We start from the raw sequence: 16,893 nt of genomic DNA, 5'->3' as shown, positions 1-16,893 counted from the left end.
TAGTTCCCCAGTGGATTCTGTACTCTTCTATGCCATCACTACTCTACACAACCTTCTGTTGCACCAAGAAGGCGCCAAAATGGCTGTACGTCTAGCTGGAGGTCTACAGAAAATGGTTGCCTTGCTCAACAAGACAAATGTCAAATTTTTGGCCATTACAACAGACTGCCTTCAGATTCTTGCTTATGGTAATCAAGAGAGCAAGGTAACTATCGTGCATTTCAAATGTCTTATTATGCAAGGAAACCATAGAAATGCCTGAGTCCAAAAATATGTTTGCCAAACATACCTACCAACGTGACCGCATCTCTGTATATGAACCCACATTATCTCTTCGATTATCTGGAGAGGCCCTGCTCTTGATCCCACCTGCATCGCAGGCGCGATTGGTGGGGACGAGAGAGAGGGCCTTTTCGGTGGTGGCCCCTCGACTCTGGAACTCACTCCCTAAGGACATCGGGCAGGCCCCCAACCCTGGCAGTCTTTAGGAGGAGTTTGGAGACGTGGTTGTTCCAGTGTGCCTTCCCAGAATAATGTTCCCATAGCACTTTGTCCTCTATAGCACTTTACATTTTAGGTCTGCTTGTATGTTTTCCACAAACGCCACTTTCACCTTTTTGCCCATGCCCTGGCATTACTTTCAATTTTAACTTTATATTTGGCCTACCCACAGTTTTAATTGTGTGTTGTCTTATTGTTAATTGTTGTATTTTTATTGTCCATGTTTTTATTTTAATTGCTTGTATTGTTATTATTGCTTGTATTGTTGTATTTGGGCTCGGCCTCATGTAAGCCGCACTGAGTCCCTTGGGGAGATGGTAGCGGGATACAAATAAAGTGTTATTATTATTATTATATTATTATTATTAGATTGTTTATTGCATGCACAGTACATGGAATAGTCCTTAAGACTGAAAGAGAATAACCTTAGCTGAGACCTAACATGACATAACAGTGTCAGACAAGGAATGACAAATTTAATTAAATGACAATTTAGATGCTTCTGTTGACATGTGACTAGTTTCAATCTGCCACTCTACCTTGCCTCTCAGATTTTTAGTAGAGATAAAATATAAATCTATGTTACTGTACGTTTTTTTTTTAAAAAATGTATTCCTTATGCAGCTTATAATTTTGGCAAGTGGTGGACCCCAGGCTCTGGTAAATATAATGAGGACTTACACCTATGAGAAATTACTCTGGACCACAAGCAGAGTGCTGAAGGTGCTGTCAGTCTGCTCAAGTAACAAACCTGCAATTGTTGAGGCTGGTAAGTACCTCCCTCTTTTTCACAGCTCCAGTGTCAAGACTTGTCCTTCCGCTTTCATGTGAAAACTGCTGAAGCTGTTGTTTTGTATCTGATGAAATGAAAAGCTCCTACCTTGCTATACAGAAGGTGTTTCAAAACCAGTGGAAACTTCCACTTGCAACACAGCTGTATGGGGTGATGTAACTAAAATCTGAAATCACTTCATACAGCTATTTGTTTTACTTGCTCAGAGATAGGTTCTACTTTAAAATGGAATGACATGCATAATTGCTTAAATAGTGGCGAGACCCAGCATGGCCCCATCTCTACTTGCCTTCGGCAAGCAGGTTAAGACATTTCTGTATGAGCAAGCATTTGGGGGAGGTTGAGGGACACATTACTGGGGAGGTTGTGGGTGGGATTTGTGGGGAGGGGGGTGAGTTTTAAATGTGATTTTAATTGCATTTATTATAGTTTGACTTTATTTTAACCTTATATCCACACAGTACTGTTCAATTGAGTCGCCCTCGGGCTTGAGATACAGCGGTATACAAGAATAGTAAATAAATAAATAAATTGTAGTTTGTTTTTTGCATTTCCCCACAGAGGGAAAGGTGGGATAAAAATAAAAGTAAAAAAATAAATAAGGATGTTCATGAATTTTCAAATTAGTATTTGACTCTCAGACTGCTTCTATATTGACTCCATATTTGGGCCCTATGTGACATGCTAGGTGCCAGATTGAGTCCAAATAGAGTTCTCATTGGGACTCCCTCCTCTCTTCCCAGTGCTTGCACTCACTTTGTCTGATAATAGATCAAGGGGCAGCAAGGAAAGCTTGAATCCTAGGTCGGGGATTTGGTCTTCTCCCTGATGAAGTGTAACCCAGGGCAAGGCTGTGCTCTAAGTTCTGGGATCCATGCAGGATCAGGGCCCATGCAGTGTCTTGCCACAGTGGAACTGATCCACATCTACACAAACCTATTTGGTCAGTGTAAATGTACCCTTATTCACCCGTGAAGACTGACATGGTTGTCTGCTTTTTTGAGATGGAAACCATAACTTCTAATTCACTCTGCCTTATAACCTGAAGGAGTGAATAGTATATAGAGGTACAACAGTTTGATTGAGAACCCATGCTCATTTTAAATATTTCTTCAAAACATCACTGTAAATAACAGTGACAGTCTGGGACTAATTTTTGATATAAAAGATGAGGATTGTGAGAATGGTATATAATTATATGGAAACCAAATGATTTGATCTTTTAGGTGGAATGCAGGCCTTGGGACTCCATCTTACAGATCCAAGCCAGCGACTGGTTCAGAATTGTCTCTGGACTCTTAGAAATCTCTCAGATGCTGCAACTAAGCAGGTAAAAACAACAGGAATGTGACATGTTCTAATGACAATCGAAGCTAGGGAGTGCTCTTTGGTGTAGGAAGAGATTGATAAGCGATGACACAAAATGGAATACCTCCATTTCTAATTAGTGGCAAACCAGAATGGAAACCAATTTCATTCTACTTAGCAAGAATTTCATAGTTTGCTGGGGCCAGATGGAATGGCATAGTATGGTTTGTTGCTAAAATGGAAATGCATTAGTTGTCTACATGTAGGGGAGACAGGGAGGCTAGGACTTGTGTGTCTGCTTGTGATTTTGCAACAAAACAAAACAACAAAAAAACTTGCTTTATCCCTGCATTTACTGTTATGTGACTGCCTTAAAAAGCTATTCTGCGTTCCAGCAGTGCAAGAGCTGTCTAGCTGAAAAGCATTACAGGACAGACTAACCTGAAGATTAAACTTGACAATAAAAGAAATTGAGGCAGGGCAAGGCTATTTCCATTTCTTCTGTACTAGACTTGTGTACCCTAGTTGGAGAACAAACTGCTACTTAGCAGGTTCTCAACCATCCTCTCACCCACTCACGTGCCCATGCACTCACTGGGATGCCCATCCATCCTCTGTCCCTTCCAGGAACGCTGCCTGAACTGGCATTCCTGGGCAAATGGGTCTTTGGGCAGATGAGCGAGCGAGGGAAGCTGGCGGGGTGGGTCTTTGGGCAGGTGGATGCACAAATGGATGGGTGTTTTGTGGGGGGGGGGGGTTGCCTAACTCAAGGATGCGACTATTATGTGAAATATCCTTAAATACCAAAACTCTAAAAATAGGAGTATGACTATTATGCAATGAAATATGGTATGTGTATGAAAACAGCTTGTTCTCTTTGTCCTGTGTTGCTAAGGCTCCTTTTATAGTTTATACATTTTTGAGAAACCCTGATAATATGTGACCAACTATTTCAACCCTAGTTACGGCAATTTACATAAGTGTGATACAGTAAAAATGCCTGATACAAAGCATATCGGTGGAAAATATTTATGTTTTAATGGTTGTGCTGAAAACAATGGCTTGCTTTTAAAAGGTGAAAATATCTGATGTTAAATGTGCCCCTCTTTTTTATATTAATATATATACAGGAAGGGATGGAAGGCCTTCTTGGCACCCTCGTCCAGCTTTTGGGCTCAGATGATATCAATGTAGTGACCTGTGCTGCTGGCATCCTTTCCAATCTTACTTGTAACAACTACAAGAATAAAATGATGGTCTGCCAAGTGGGTGGCATTGAGGCTCTTGTGCGCACAGTTCTCCGAGCTGGCGACAGGGAAGACATCACTGAACCAGCCATCTGTGCGCTTCGTCACCTCACAAGTCGGCATCAAGAAGCAGAGATGGCACAAAATGCAGTGCGTCTTCATTATGGACTTCCAGTGGTGGTCAAACTCTTGCATCCACCATCTCACTGGCCTCTTATCAAGGTGAGGCTACCCGGAAACTAATGTTAATAGTATAGTTCTATATTTGGGGAAGGATAGGTGGACCTATAATGCTGGTGGCTATCAGGATGAGGGCAAAAAGAATTGAGAACACTATTTCTGTATTGAACGTTAGACTAATACTATTTCAGAAGTGCAGTGGACTACAAAACACCTTACTGGGTGACTGAGCTACTTCAAAAGCTGCCTACTGTGAGGAAGAAAATGACAACGGAAAGAACCATTGGTCTTAAGATAGGCAGAAAGCTGAAATATTAATGTAACAAATTAAACCAAACAATGAAGCTAAGTTCTGGTCGATTTACAGAATGTCATATTTCTAATTGCCTTTCTTGTAATTTCCTGCAGGCGACTGTTGGTCTTATTCGCAATCTTGCACTCTGTCCAGCAAATCATGCTCCGCTGCGTGAGCAAGGTGCTATTCCAAGACTAGTGCAGCTGCTTGTAAGAGCCCATCAGGACACCCAGCGTCGTACTTCAATGGGTGGCACACAGCAGCAATTTGTGGTATGTAGTTCTTCATAAAGAATGGCATTGATCAAATGTAGTACAGACATGATCCAAAATGATAATGTCATTGTGTTTGTTCAAAAGCCTTTTCAGATTCCAGATCCATCCCATTATACTTTAAATATAAATTTCAATATGCAATATACACTAAATGTGCCATAATTACTAAAATCATTAATAGACCTCACTAATACAAACAATTTCTGTCTGATGTATCAGTTTATCAATGCAATATTAGTTACCAAGGAGCTCTCTTACATACAGAGTCTTGAAGAGTTCTGTGCAGGTAATGTAGACTATTTAAATATATTGTATTTATTTTTTCATTTGGTATATGCCATTTGGTTTACAGCAGACACATAATATTCAATACAATCTACCATATATTACTTTTGGCAACTACTGTTACTTTTACACTTACACATATTTTCTATCCCTCACCCTCATTTGAATTTAGAATAATTTAGTTTAATTTCATCTAAAGACTTGTGTTTTTTTTTGCTCTTGCTATCACTGTCACACACACACACACACACACACACACACACACACACATACATATACATATAAGACCTGTCAAGATATGTTGATGTCTTTATTTCAAATCTGCATTATCCAGCATTACATTATGTAGGATCACACAAAATGACATTGAAAGCTAGATTTGGCCCCCAGGCCTTGAGTTTGAGACATGTGATCTAAAGGCTCTCTGTGACTTGGTGAAGATCACATGTGCCTTGACTTTATAATTTATTCAGGTGTAATCGAACAAGAACATGGTGGTGTTCTAATAAAAGGGGGAAGTGTGGCCCAAGGGCTACATGTCCTTTAACCTATTTTGAGAAGTGCCATGAGATTCCAGATGCACCACTACTTTATAAAAGATTAAAATGAAAAATCACCTGTCCGAAATATCAGTGGCTTTTGAAGGGCAAAATATGGGAGATAAAAACAAAAAGACTGTTAATTCAGTTTTGGTTAATTTTACTTGAAAAGTGCAGTTTGTGGAAGAGCAGTATGAGGACTAAAGCTTTCTCTTGTTGCAGTTGTCCACTCTTTCTGTGGTTGAAGTGTGACTTGTCAAATTGTTTTGTTATGTGCATTCAACCCACAGTTCTTAGGTGATACACCTAAACATTAGTATCTTCCCTTTCACCTGGCCCTGTATCTCACTGTTGATTATCTTGAGCAGCCAAGGAAAGCAACCAATATTTAAAGGAACTGATGGCATCCTACCAGTCAGTGTTGTTACAGATTTGTTGTCAGAATTCCAGTTCTTATCTTGCTATTTCTTTCCAAAGTCCTTCCCCAAATACTGAGTTAATTGTTTTAGAGAGAAAATATCACAAAACTGTTCATATTTCATAGCTGTTAACCAGAAAGAATTTGAGGGTTGGTTTCATTTAATGTGCAAAACAAAAACAACAACAAAAACCCAACACATGGCCATGTTTGCTAGTCTATCTGAAGTAAAGAAAGCATCATAGTCGGGGAGTTCTGGGTAACTCAGTAAACGTACACACCAAAATGGATTTGATGTCTCAGTGATGCACTAGAAAACATCTGTTAAATTATGCAAAATTCAGAATAAACTTGGTACTTATTTCTAATAAACCTTTAAGGTGAAAAATCTCACTCTTAGAGGTTAATGGTTCAATTGTCTATATTTTGACAATATTGTTTATTTAATTAGAGCAAATGAAAGCATCAGGGTAATTGGTGCAGTTAGCTCTTTGTGAGGAAGCAGATCATAGACATATTTGACCTGTTTGCTACATAAAGTGCTAGTACCACTTTCCATTATGTTGTTGTTTTGGCTTTTTTTGCAGGAGGGTGTACGTATGGAGGAAATAGTTGAGGGTTGTACCGGGGCCCTTCATATCCTGGCTAGAGATGTTCACAATCGAATTGTTATCAGAGGTCTTAACACCATTCCACTGTTCGTGCAGGTAAGCAGAATCCCTTAGCAAGGAAATTGCTGGACAGGTTTGATTTTGTGGGAAAATGCAGGAGGTGTTTTTTAATTCCATGCAGCTGCAACATACATTGGTAAAGCTTAATATATTTGCTGTGTTTGCATAGAAATGTAGAATTTGATGTTGTGTACAGCATTTGGCATCTTGGGAAATTATCCTAAAATGAATTGAAATCTCCAAAGTTTATTTCCAGTGGCCAGGAAGAAAGATTTGAGTGGATCGAGCAGCTTGAGATCTAAACCCAGAATCATTGAACTTGTCCAAAATGTTGGCCTAGCATTCAGCTAGTTGAACGTTGCAATTGGATTTAACCCTCAGTATCCCAAATTTAAGAGAAATTTTTTATTCCTTCCCCTAAATCAAGTACAGAACAGATTTTCTAGGGAAACTACAACCAGAGCAAACTTACATGACTAGTTGATCATTCAAAGATACTAAAGGGCAATTTCTCAGTAAATGAAGAAGGAAATGTAATTGTTCCTCAGAGTTTGATGATGGATGCAACTCCTTACCTTCACTCTGTTTACCCCCCCCCCCCCCCCCAGCTGCTGTATTCTCCTATTGAGAACATTCAGAGAGTGGCTGCAGGTGTATTGTGTGAATTGGCTCAGGACAAAGAGGCAGCTGAAGCAATAGAAGCAGAAGGAGCAACGGCACCACTGACAGAACTGCTTCACTCTAGGAACGAGGGTGTGGGTAAGTGGCCATCAGTGCTTACACCATGGCATCCTTCTTGATAGGTAGTTTGGGACATGGGAGCATGGTAGAGACGGTTTAAATCAGTGGTTCTCAACCTGGGGTCCCCAGATGTTTTTGGCCTACAACTCCCAGAAATCCCAGCCAGTTTACCAGCTGTTAGGATTTCTGGGAGTTGAAGGCCAAAAACATCAGGGGACCCCAGGTTGAGAACCACTGGTTTAAATACATACGTGCTGGAAACATACTGAATACTTCACAGCTGGAAACCACCCCCAACTCCCTCACTCTCCCAAAATACCACAATAACTCAAAAAGCAAATCTTGATGTTGCAATTTTATATAAGGGATGGCATTTTACAGTGGTATTACATATAACAGGAATTTGGCATCTGGGGGTCTGGAACTAAACACCAGCGGATACTAAGGGCTTGTTGTACTGTAGTGGTTTATATTTCTTTTGAATGATTGATCCAGAATGGTAGTACTCGGGGCTTGCTGCTTTGCTCCGTGGCTTTGGTGCTATGGTGATACTCACGGCTATTTTGTTCCTTAATATCTATAACAGAGCTTTCCTAACTACAGGTGATACACATTAGTCCACAAGTGTGTAGCATGAAAAGTCCCCCTCCCCCCCCCCCTCCACACACACACAAACAAAGACTGGCTGTGCCTGGCACACGATTGTGTTGACTGCCCCTGGAGGAGGAGACAGGCAGCAGCAACAATACTGACACTGAACACAACACTGAGGGTGGCCTCGCCATCCTCCTTTTCCCTGTTATCCTTGGCTGGGGAACTCATCCTAACTTTGTTTATACTATATGAAACATATTTTTATGATATATCATATAATATACATATGTTATGAAACTCTTAAAAGGAATTGGTTTAACTTCTAGTTTTTTTTAGTAAAACTGAATTATCATATTGCACAAGGATCATATGTAAAATGCATGCCACCAACATGAAAAATTTGGAAAGGTTTGATCCATAAGATACGGGCAAAGTGGAGATTCTGATGGATTGCAAGTCCCCTCAGCCTTAGCTAGGCATACGCAATGGTAAAGTGCTGGAAATTACTTTCTAAAAGCTTTGAAATTCCACACTTTGTTCTACCCCCTTCCATCTACATGAAGTGTGCAGTGTTAACCAAGACTGAGGTGTCATCTCTCCCCCCATTTTTATTTAATGCAGATTGACCCTCTGAACAAGTCCTTGAGCATGTATAGGGACTTAATCAGAGCCAATAAACTAGATTCAATCACACGAGTGCTAATGTTTATGTTTTTAGTCATAGTCTCTCATATACATGCACACACACACACACACATATATATATAGTCTTCATACTGCCCAGGAAATGTCAATTGGCGGACAGTTTGAGTGCGTATTTAATAAGTGAAGCAGGAGAGAGGTTTTGATACCCTTTTTCTTTGAACAGCAACATACGCAGCTGCAGTGTTGTTTAGGATGTCTGAAGATAAACCACAGGATTATAAGAAACGGCTTTCAGTTGAGTTGACCAGCTCTCTCTTCAGGACTGAACCAATGGCTTGGAATGAGGTATGTTCTCTTTACTCCCTTCCTGTTCCTAGAATTTAGTTGGGACTGTTTCAAAGAGTGCGTTGTGGCTAAAGGGATAGTGAAGGATAGGCCTGTTTTCGTTAGCAGGAATAAATGAGCTTCACTAAGCATCTGACAAGGCACCTGCTGGCTCCTGTTTGACATTGCTAACAGGCTGAGCCAAATGGACTCTTGGCGCCAGACGAGTTCCCTTGAATTGCATGATGCTTATAAAAAGCACCTGAAGTTCACAAGAGAGAATAAATTTTCCTTGTACATTTCTAAATAATAAGGCAGCAATTCTAGGTCTCCAATCATTCAGCAAAAAATCATCCCTAGCAAGGCAAAGTGACATGCTTGCCACATGGAAACATGCCTGGAACTGCCTATTCTGTTCTTGTGTTCCTTTGCTGACTTAGGGCAACCCACCTGTCATGGAGTTTTCTTGGTAAGATTTGTTCAGAGGGGGTTGCCCTTGCCTTTTTTGTTTGTTGTTGTTCATTCGTTCAGTCGTTTCCGACTCTTCGTGACTTCATGGACCAGTCCACGCCAGAGCTCCCTGTCGGTCGTCACCACCCCCAGCTCTGTCAAGGTCAATCCAGTCACTTCAAGGGTACCACCCATCATCTTGCCCTTGGTCGGTCCCTCTTCCTTTTTTCTTCCTTTCCCCCCAGCATCATTGCCTTCTCTAAGCTTTCCTTTCTTCTCATGATGTGGCCAAAGTACTTCATTTTGGCCTCTAATATCCTTCCCTCCAATGAGCAGTCAGGCTTTATTTCCTGAAGTATGGACTGGATGGATCTTCTCGCTGTCCAAGGCACTCTCAACTTTCCTCCAACACCACAGTTCAAAAGCATCTGTCTTCCTTCGCTCAGCCTTCCCTAAGGTCCAGCTCTCTGTACGTGTGATTTCTGTATCTCTAGCTAAACAATATATTTTAGTTATGCTTGGTAAGATTTGTTCAGAGGGGGGGTTGCCCTTGCTTTTTCTGTATCTCTAGCTAAACAGTATATTTTAGTTATGTCTGGAAAGCGTACACATATTTAAGTAGATGTTAGCACTAATTCAAAGCCGTAAGGGTTTATATTACTCCTGGAATGAACTGCCTGCTTCAGGTGCTACTTTACATATTCCTTACAGACTGCTGATCTGGGACTTGACATTGGTGCACAGGGAGAACCTCTTGGCTATCGCCCGGATGGTATGTATAAATTGGTTAGTTGACTTGTAAAAGCAACAAACAAACCAAAATTGTAGTCGCAGTGTATTTGTAGAGAACTGCAAACCCATTTTGTTCTGTTGGTAGTTCTCATTATAATTTATGGGTTCCTTGCACTGTTCAGTGAGAGATCCTCACCAAGGCATTATGAATTAATTGTGTGTATTCTAACCATGAAAAATGCATAATGGGCACTTTTCTTTAAAATGTGCTAGTGATACATTTTGTTTTTCAAAAAGTAGGTTACGAATGCTTAATTGTGCAACTAGAAAGGCTTATAGTGTGTGTTTCAGTTGTGATAGTATTGCCGCATTGCTGTTTAAGGTTTTCAGTAGCAAGCAGACCTAATAAGCTTGGCTGAGATGTGCTTCTGGTGGTAGCATGCTTTATTGTACAGCTATCCCAATGTATTTACTGACTTGTCAGTTTGTCCATACAATTTTGAGTCTAGAAAATGTGATTTCAGTGTGGCTGGGCTACAAACTCTCACATGCTGATATTTTTGAAGCTTTTGGAGCCTCTAACATGTTAACCTGCTTTTCCCCCCTTCTCCCCTTTGCCGCCCTTAACTTTCTTAGATCCTAGCTACCGTTCTTTCCACTCTGGAGGATACGGTCAGGATGCCTTGGGCATGGACCCAATGATGGAACATGAAATGGGGGGCCACCACCCGGGTGCTGACTACCCAGTTGATGGGCTGCCAGATCTAGGACATGCCCAGGACCTTATGGATGGGCTGCCTCCAGGTGACAGTAATCAGTTGGCCTGGTTCGATACTGACCTGTAAATCATCCTTTAGGTAAGACGCTCCACTCGCCTACACCTGAGAACTTGGCTGGCAGGGAGGGAACGGTTTGGAATGGTCCGTGTTGGTTGTAGTCGCAAATGTCTAGTGCATTGTCTGCATTGAAACTGACTCATGATGTGATTTGTGGACGTGATTAACGTAGGAGTGTCATGCTGTAGGCCAGATGCAAGTCTTAACAGGAGCAGCTGTGTCTTGATTTTAACCCAATTTTCTTTTCTTTTTTTCTCCCACGCAGCTGTATTGTCTGAATGATCTTGCATTGTGATTGGCCTGTAGAGTTGCTGAGAGGGCTCGAGGGGTGGGCTAGTATCTCAGAAAGTGCCTGACACACTAACCAAGCTGAGTTTCCTATGGGAACAACCGAAGTAAACTTTTTGTTCTGGTCCTTTTGGTCGAGGAGTAACAAAATGGATTTGGGGAGTGACTCACGAAAACGAAGAATGCACAAGAATGAATCTCAAGATGGAATTTATCAAACCTAGCCTTGCTTGTTTAAAACTTTTTTTTAATTTTTAAATCTCTGTAATGGTACTGACCTTGCTTGCTTTCAAAGTAGTTTTCTTTTTTGCAGTAAACTTGTAGGGTTTTTAAGTCTCTGTGTTTAAGTTATAGTGAACATGCTACAGCAACTTCTGATTTTTAAGGATCGAGTAATGGTGTAGAACACTAATTCATAATCACTCTAATTGTAATCTGACAAGTGTAACATTGTGTAGCCTTTTTGTATAAAAAAATTAGACAAATAGAAATGGTCCAATTAGTTTCCTTTTTAATATGCTTAAAATAAGCAGGTGGATCTATTTCATGTTTTTGATCAAAAACTTTATCTGGAGATGTCTGGGTAGGGGCCAGTAAAGAACTGTTGTATGGAACCTTGTATTGGACAGTTTACCAGTTGCCTTTTATCCAAAGTTATTGTAGCCTGCTGTGATACAGATGCTTCATGAGAACAGTTATACAAATGGTTCAGAATTAAAGTAAACTTTTAATTCATTTTGCTGTGTCAAGTTATTTCAGCTACTTCCTGTACAAACTCAGTGCGGTAAAATACAAAATGTGGCAAACTGATAGAACGTTCTTGTTGTCATAACACGTTACATAAACCTCATGCACTGTTATCAGGTATTTGATGTACGATGCTTAGATCTGCAGTAGTTTTAAGCATGTTTACTCAGAAGTCCCTGTGTCTTTAATAACATGTATTATATATCTAAGATGGCCCTTTTCCTATTCTTTGATGTTTCTCCTCCACTTATATATGCAAAAGATTAAAGACATTCCTTGAAGAGTAACTTGTATATAAAAAAATAAAACAATGAAAAATTATCATTTTATTTAGAAATACATATTCAGAACCTCCCCCTCCCCCCTTCTCTCTGTTGTATTGGCGTTAGTTGACTCAGCCTTGATAGTGTTCAATTTTCTTGAGGATTTCAGAAGCCAAGGAAGCAATTACTATATCTGCATGGAAGCTAACAAAAATAGAATAAAACACCAGTTAGCACACTACATTTAAAGGATTAATTGAAGTATTTCTTTCACATTCCATTGTAACCATTGTTTAGAAGTGGTAGGGGTGCATGAGTTTCATTTCCCCCATTGATTAGGAGAAAATGTCCTTTACTTCAGAGCTTCTCACTTACCAAACCACCGCAGAATTGGAAAATGGCATATTTTAATACCACATAATTGGATTTTGCCCTGATGAGCTCACATAGCACACCATATACGATATAGTCTTCATATCTCAGCTCTAGCCAACTATGGCCAGTGATCTGGAATGTACTCCAATCATCTGGAATACTCTTAAGTTGGGAAAAAATAGTTTTATCTCTCAACACACTACCATTTTCAGCAATGTAAAATGTGGGGTGTATCTAGGGGGAAAAGGCCCTTCTCCTGTTTGCATTATGTACCAAACCGGTGGCTAAAGGTCCATCATAACAGATAGCAAATTTCATTTGAGACCCAGAGAGTGACTTGCCTAAGGTCATCCAGTGGGTTCTGAGCCATAGTCCAAGGTTCATACCACTATGTGTTTTCTGAATTCCTTCCCTCTTGTTTTCTTATCTCCCTTCCTTTCTTCTTTCCCCCCTACCTAGCTTTTTGTCTTCCCTTTCTCTCTCCTTCCTTCCTTTTTCTTTCAAGGATAAAAACTTGGGAGATTGAGGGGAAAGTTTTGGAAAAGTGAGGGCAAACACCCTTGTTGGTTGTATCTGGCCTGTGAGCCATAATTTGAGGACCTCTGCCCTAAACAGAGGTCCTCAAATTTTATTGCCATTTCTGTCTGCAGTGGAATCTAAAATCATTTTCAAAGAACATTCAGTAACCTGTGTTTCAATAATTTTATTCATACTGAGATTGACACATTTTTACATCAGTCCTTATCTAGGTAAAATCAGTTTGTACGTCTATCTAGATTTACCCCCGTGGTCAGCCTGTGAATCACACATGTGGTATTTCCTGCGCGCTCTCATTTTGCAGAAGGGAAACAGGCAGTGAGGAAAATGCGGCAAGCCCAATGCCTGTTACGGAATCCAGGTCTGAGCTAAAATGTTAGCACATATCCAAAGCAAATGACTGGATTAGAAAAGAATAAAGTTCATTCTGACTTTTTCAGCCACATGAGCCATTTCCCATTTGCAAATGAAAGGGAGCTTTACAAAATACGCCACCAGCTTGAATAGTTAGAGAAACTAAGTTGATATTGACCTTATAGATAATACCCTAAGATGCTGGGCAAACTAATAGATGCATTCTTCTAGCGTTTAGACTATCTCACAGCTGAAGGCGATGGTTTACAAAGAACTCTGAACCAGAGGCATAACCCTGGGTTCAGCAAGTCTCCAAAGCAGACCGTCTGTGGACAGTGGTGTTGGCCTTGTCAGATGGTCAAATGCTTTTGCTATAATGGCTTAAGGCACTGCTTGAACTGCTATAGCCAAAGCCAGTTGTGTGCGCGTGTGTATCCTACAGGTTCACATGTTTACTTCTCATAAAAGATACAAAGCACACACACCACTCTATAAACATATTTAATGTCCTTCACCACCACTGCAATCAAAGAAGTCGAGAGACCATCTTCTGACAGCATGTAGGAGCAACCGGCTCCTTTCTGGACATGAAGTGAAATGCTGAAAAGAAAAGGTGAGTGTGGGAAAGAAACGATAAAACTTTGAGTCGAGCTTGATAACAGCATTGTGTAGGAAGAGGTGTTGGCAATACAAGAAGCATGTGCAGAGAGGTGTACACATGGAATGTAAACTCTAAAAAGCCCAAAGGATCTCACCTGGCCGTTTGGGTCAATCTTTCTAGTGTACGGACAAGACCACCTCCATCATTCTTCAGGCTTTGTGCATGCTTCTCGTTTGAAGTTATCTGTAATCACAAAGGAAAGTTATCAAAGATCTATAAAGACATTTCTGGTTAAGGCGGGGGGGGGGGGGATGACAACAGTTAAGCAGAACTCCAACCTGACCACCTGTTGCACTCCCCTCCCTCTTACTCCACCCTAGTTTTTCTTGTTGTTCATTCGTTCAGTCGTCTCCGACTCTTCGTGACCTCATGGACCAGCCCACGCCAGAGCTCCCTGTCGGCCATCACCATCCCCAGCTCCTTCAAGGTCAGTCCAGTCACTTCCATCTTGCCCTTGGTCGGCCCCTCTTCCTTTTACCTTCCACTTTCCCCAGCATAATTGTCTTCTCTAGTCTTAGATTCCAAGAATTACTCCTTTCTGAGCATTTGCTTCAGCTACAGGGTATCCAGAAATGCCATCTGGAGTGGCACCTTGACAAGAGTTCTATGCTCCTATGCCCTCAACTATAACCTCACATGGAATTGAACATGTTGCTGTAGAAGTTTAGTTTTAAATCATGTATATTTTATCCCAGTCGCACACAATATAGAATTGCACAAATTTCATGCCAGAATTAATTGTCGGCAACTTTCCACAGAAAAGTTTGACTTTGTGCACAAAATGTGCTTTGTTTCTTGAACTCTTCATTTCTGGTTTTTATCCCAGTGTTCATTTGATGAATCAGAGGCCACTGGCTTTGACAAAATGGATTTTATTTTAGTTGACCTAAAGTGACTTAACCAAAATCGTAAGGGCAGATTTTGCTGATCAAGAACCTGCATTGGCAGACTCAAAAGTCAAAGGTCCACTATCGTAGCTAGTTCTGCTACTGCTATGCTGCTAAAACCCACCTCTTAAACCATCCTCAACCAAAGAATTGATAAGGTCATGGGTGTGCTGAGACAGGCAGTTGGAGGAGGGGTCTTTCCATAGGTCCTTGTCTCAATGCACCCCACAAACAGGCAAGACATTATGATGTCCGTTCCCAGGACCCTGAAATGCAGTGCCATAGGAATCTTTCCGTTTTGGTACTGCCTGGCTTAAGAGGGAAGATTTGGGATCACATTTGTTCATTAACAACTACTAACTGAAATCCAAAAAGTTACAAGAGTGCAAGTCTGTCATACAATGAATACTGCACAGGAAGGCAGCCATAAGTTTTCCCCCTCCTGTTTGATGGTAGGATGAACGGCAACACACAAACTTTCATGGGCAATTAATTCTTATGCTTGTTTAGAGAAACATTTGGAAAGTGCTTAAAATCACTGCTGATTTAGAAAAGGTCTCACAAAATGCTGGACTATCACAATGCATCATCTGCCAGAAACACAGCAGCATAATTATATTCCCACACCATTAAAATGAACAAGCAATGTGCAGGAACCGTTTCCTGTTGAACTGGAATGGGTGACCGCAGTCGTCGTAAATCCGATGCACCCTGAGTCTGCACAATGTGTTACAATGATGTGGTTATTGTTTTCATTACAGTCTTGAGAAATAAAATCTTATAATCTGAGACATCACCTAGTAACCTTCCCTGCAATTGGTGTGAAGACAAAAAACCTGCATGATAAAAGGAAGCTAACTAAACTACAACAGGGAGTTGGCCAAAAGTGAGCTGAGACAGATATTAATACCAAGAGACCTAAGGCTTAAATCATAACACAAACTACTGTGTGTTGGTTATATGCAAATAGGTATTCCACACAATGTCTTAGAGCACTTATATGAGTGTATGAAGTACAAATGTCTCTGCAGTACATCTCAATGAGAAATGTACATGCACTCTCAACATACTTTTGTGACATCACTTCAGGGATGCAAATTCCTTTCTCCTGCTTGCACCAATTTATTGTGATTGAGTTCCAAGCACATGCTGAATTCTTTACAATTGCAGTAGCTATTCATTTAATTAAAACATTGTAATTAACTCTCACTGCAGTGTCCATTCAGTGCAATTCTGTGAGAATTTCAAAATGACTTTTCTTTATGAAGCTAATAAAGCATATTACAGCTTCCCTCTGTTTAATGCAATTAGACAAGGATGAGGCACAAGTAACATCACTGGTGTATAAATATCCCAGTTAGTTGGGAAATGTGTAGTAAGAACATTTCGCAAATTCAGTAAAGACTTGCTCCCCACCAATAAAAAAAGTATTTTACAAGAGTTCTAATTATAAATTAGAAAACCTTTCCTTCACTTCACTCCCTCTACGTCCCACCTCGGAGTCTGAGATCATCTGGGGAGGCCTTGCTATCGACCCCACCACTGTCACAAGTGAGGCTGGTGGGGACGAGGAGCAGGGCTTTCTCAGTGGTGGCCCCTCACCTGTGGAACTCACTCCCGGGGGAAATCGGCATCATCATCCCTCCTCGCCTTTAGGAGAAGGGTGAAGACTTGGTTATGGGACCAGGCCTTTGGGCACTCCGGCAATTAAATCAGACAACCAGGCGAGTAAGACCAGCAGGATTGATGAAGTGGAACGTAAAACTAGATCTATGAGTAGCGAACACTGACTATGTAAGAGGAGAAACTGGGTTTGTATTTGGTTTTATTGATTTTATTGATTTATGGTTATAATGTATATTTGGTGTTAACTGTGTATTGATGTAATTTTGTGTTTTATTGTTTTTATGATGCAGGCATCAAATTGTGCCTTGCTTTTGTAAGCCG

At 40.7% G+C, this 16,893-nt stretch overlaps 2 protein-coding genes across 2 annotated transcripts in view; one reads left to right on the top strand and one right to left on the bottom strand.

Moving 5' to 3' along the window:
- The window catches only part of CTNNB1 (catenin beta 1), a 32,440-nt gene extending 20,583 nt beyond the window's left edge, over positions 1-11,857 (top strand). Inside the window, exons 6-16 of the mRNA XM_060781769.2 lie at positions 4-205; positions 1,126-1,270; positions 2,521-2,624; positions 3,733-4,071; positions 4,438-4,596; positions 6,429-6,548; positions 7,121-7,271; positions 8,716-8,837; positions 9,978-10,038; positions 10,635-10,855; positions 11,100-11,857. Of these exons, the coding sequence (XP_060637752.1) occupies positions 4-205; positions 1,126-1,270; positions 2,521-2,624; positions 3,733-4,071; positions 4,438-4,596; positions 6,429-6,548; positions 7,121-7,271; positions 8,716-8,837; positions 9,978-10,038; positions 10,635-10,843 (1,612 nt within the window). The 3' untranslated portion in view covers positions 10,844-10,855; positions 11,100-11,857. The remainder of the gene's footprint in view (positions 1-3; positions 206-1,125; positions 1,271-2,520; positions 2,625-3,732; positions 4,072-4,437; positions 4,597-6,428; positions 6,549-7,120; positions 7,272-8,715; positions 8,838-9,977; positions 10,039-10,634; positions 10,856-11,099) is intronic.
- ULK4 (unc-51 like kinase 4) overlaps positions 11,471-16,893 on the bottom strand; it is a 200,916-nt gene continuing 195,493 nt past the window's right edge. The window contains exons 36-37 of the mRNA XM_060781768.2: positions 14,154-14,242; positions 11,471-12,336 (exon numbers count right to left, since the gene is read on the bottom strand). Of these exons, the coding sequence (XP_060637751.2) occupies positions 12,264-12,336; positions 14,154-14,242 (162 nt within the window). The 3' untranslated portion in view covers positions 11,471-12,263. The remainder of the gene's footprint in view (positions 12,337-14,153; positions 14,243-16,893) is intronic.

This window comes from Anolis sagrei, chromosome 6, assembly GCF_037176765.1.
Source record: "Anolis sagrei isolate rAnoSag1 chromosome 6, rAnoSag1.mat, whole genome shotgun sequence".
Lineage (NCBI taxonomy): Eukaryota > Metazoa > Chordata > Lepidosauria > Squamata > Dactyloidae > Anolis > Anolis sagrei.
Note: the sequence above shows the minus strand (reverse complement) of the source record. Positions and strands in the feature narration are given on the sequence as shown.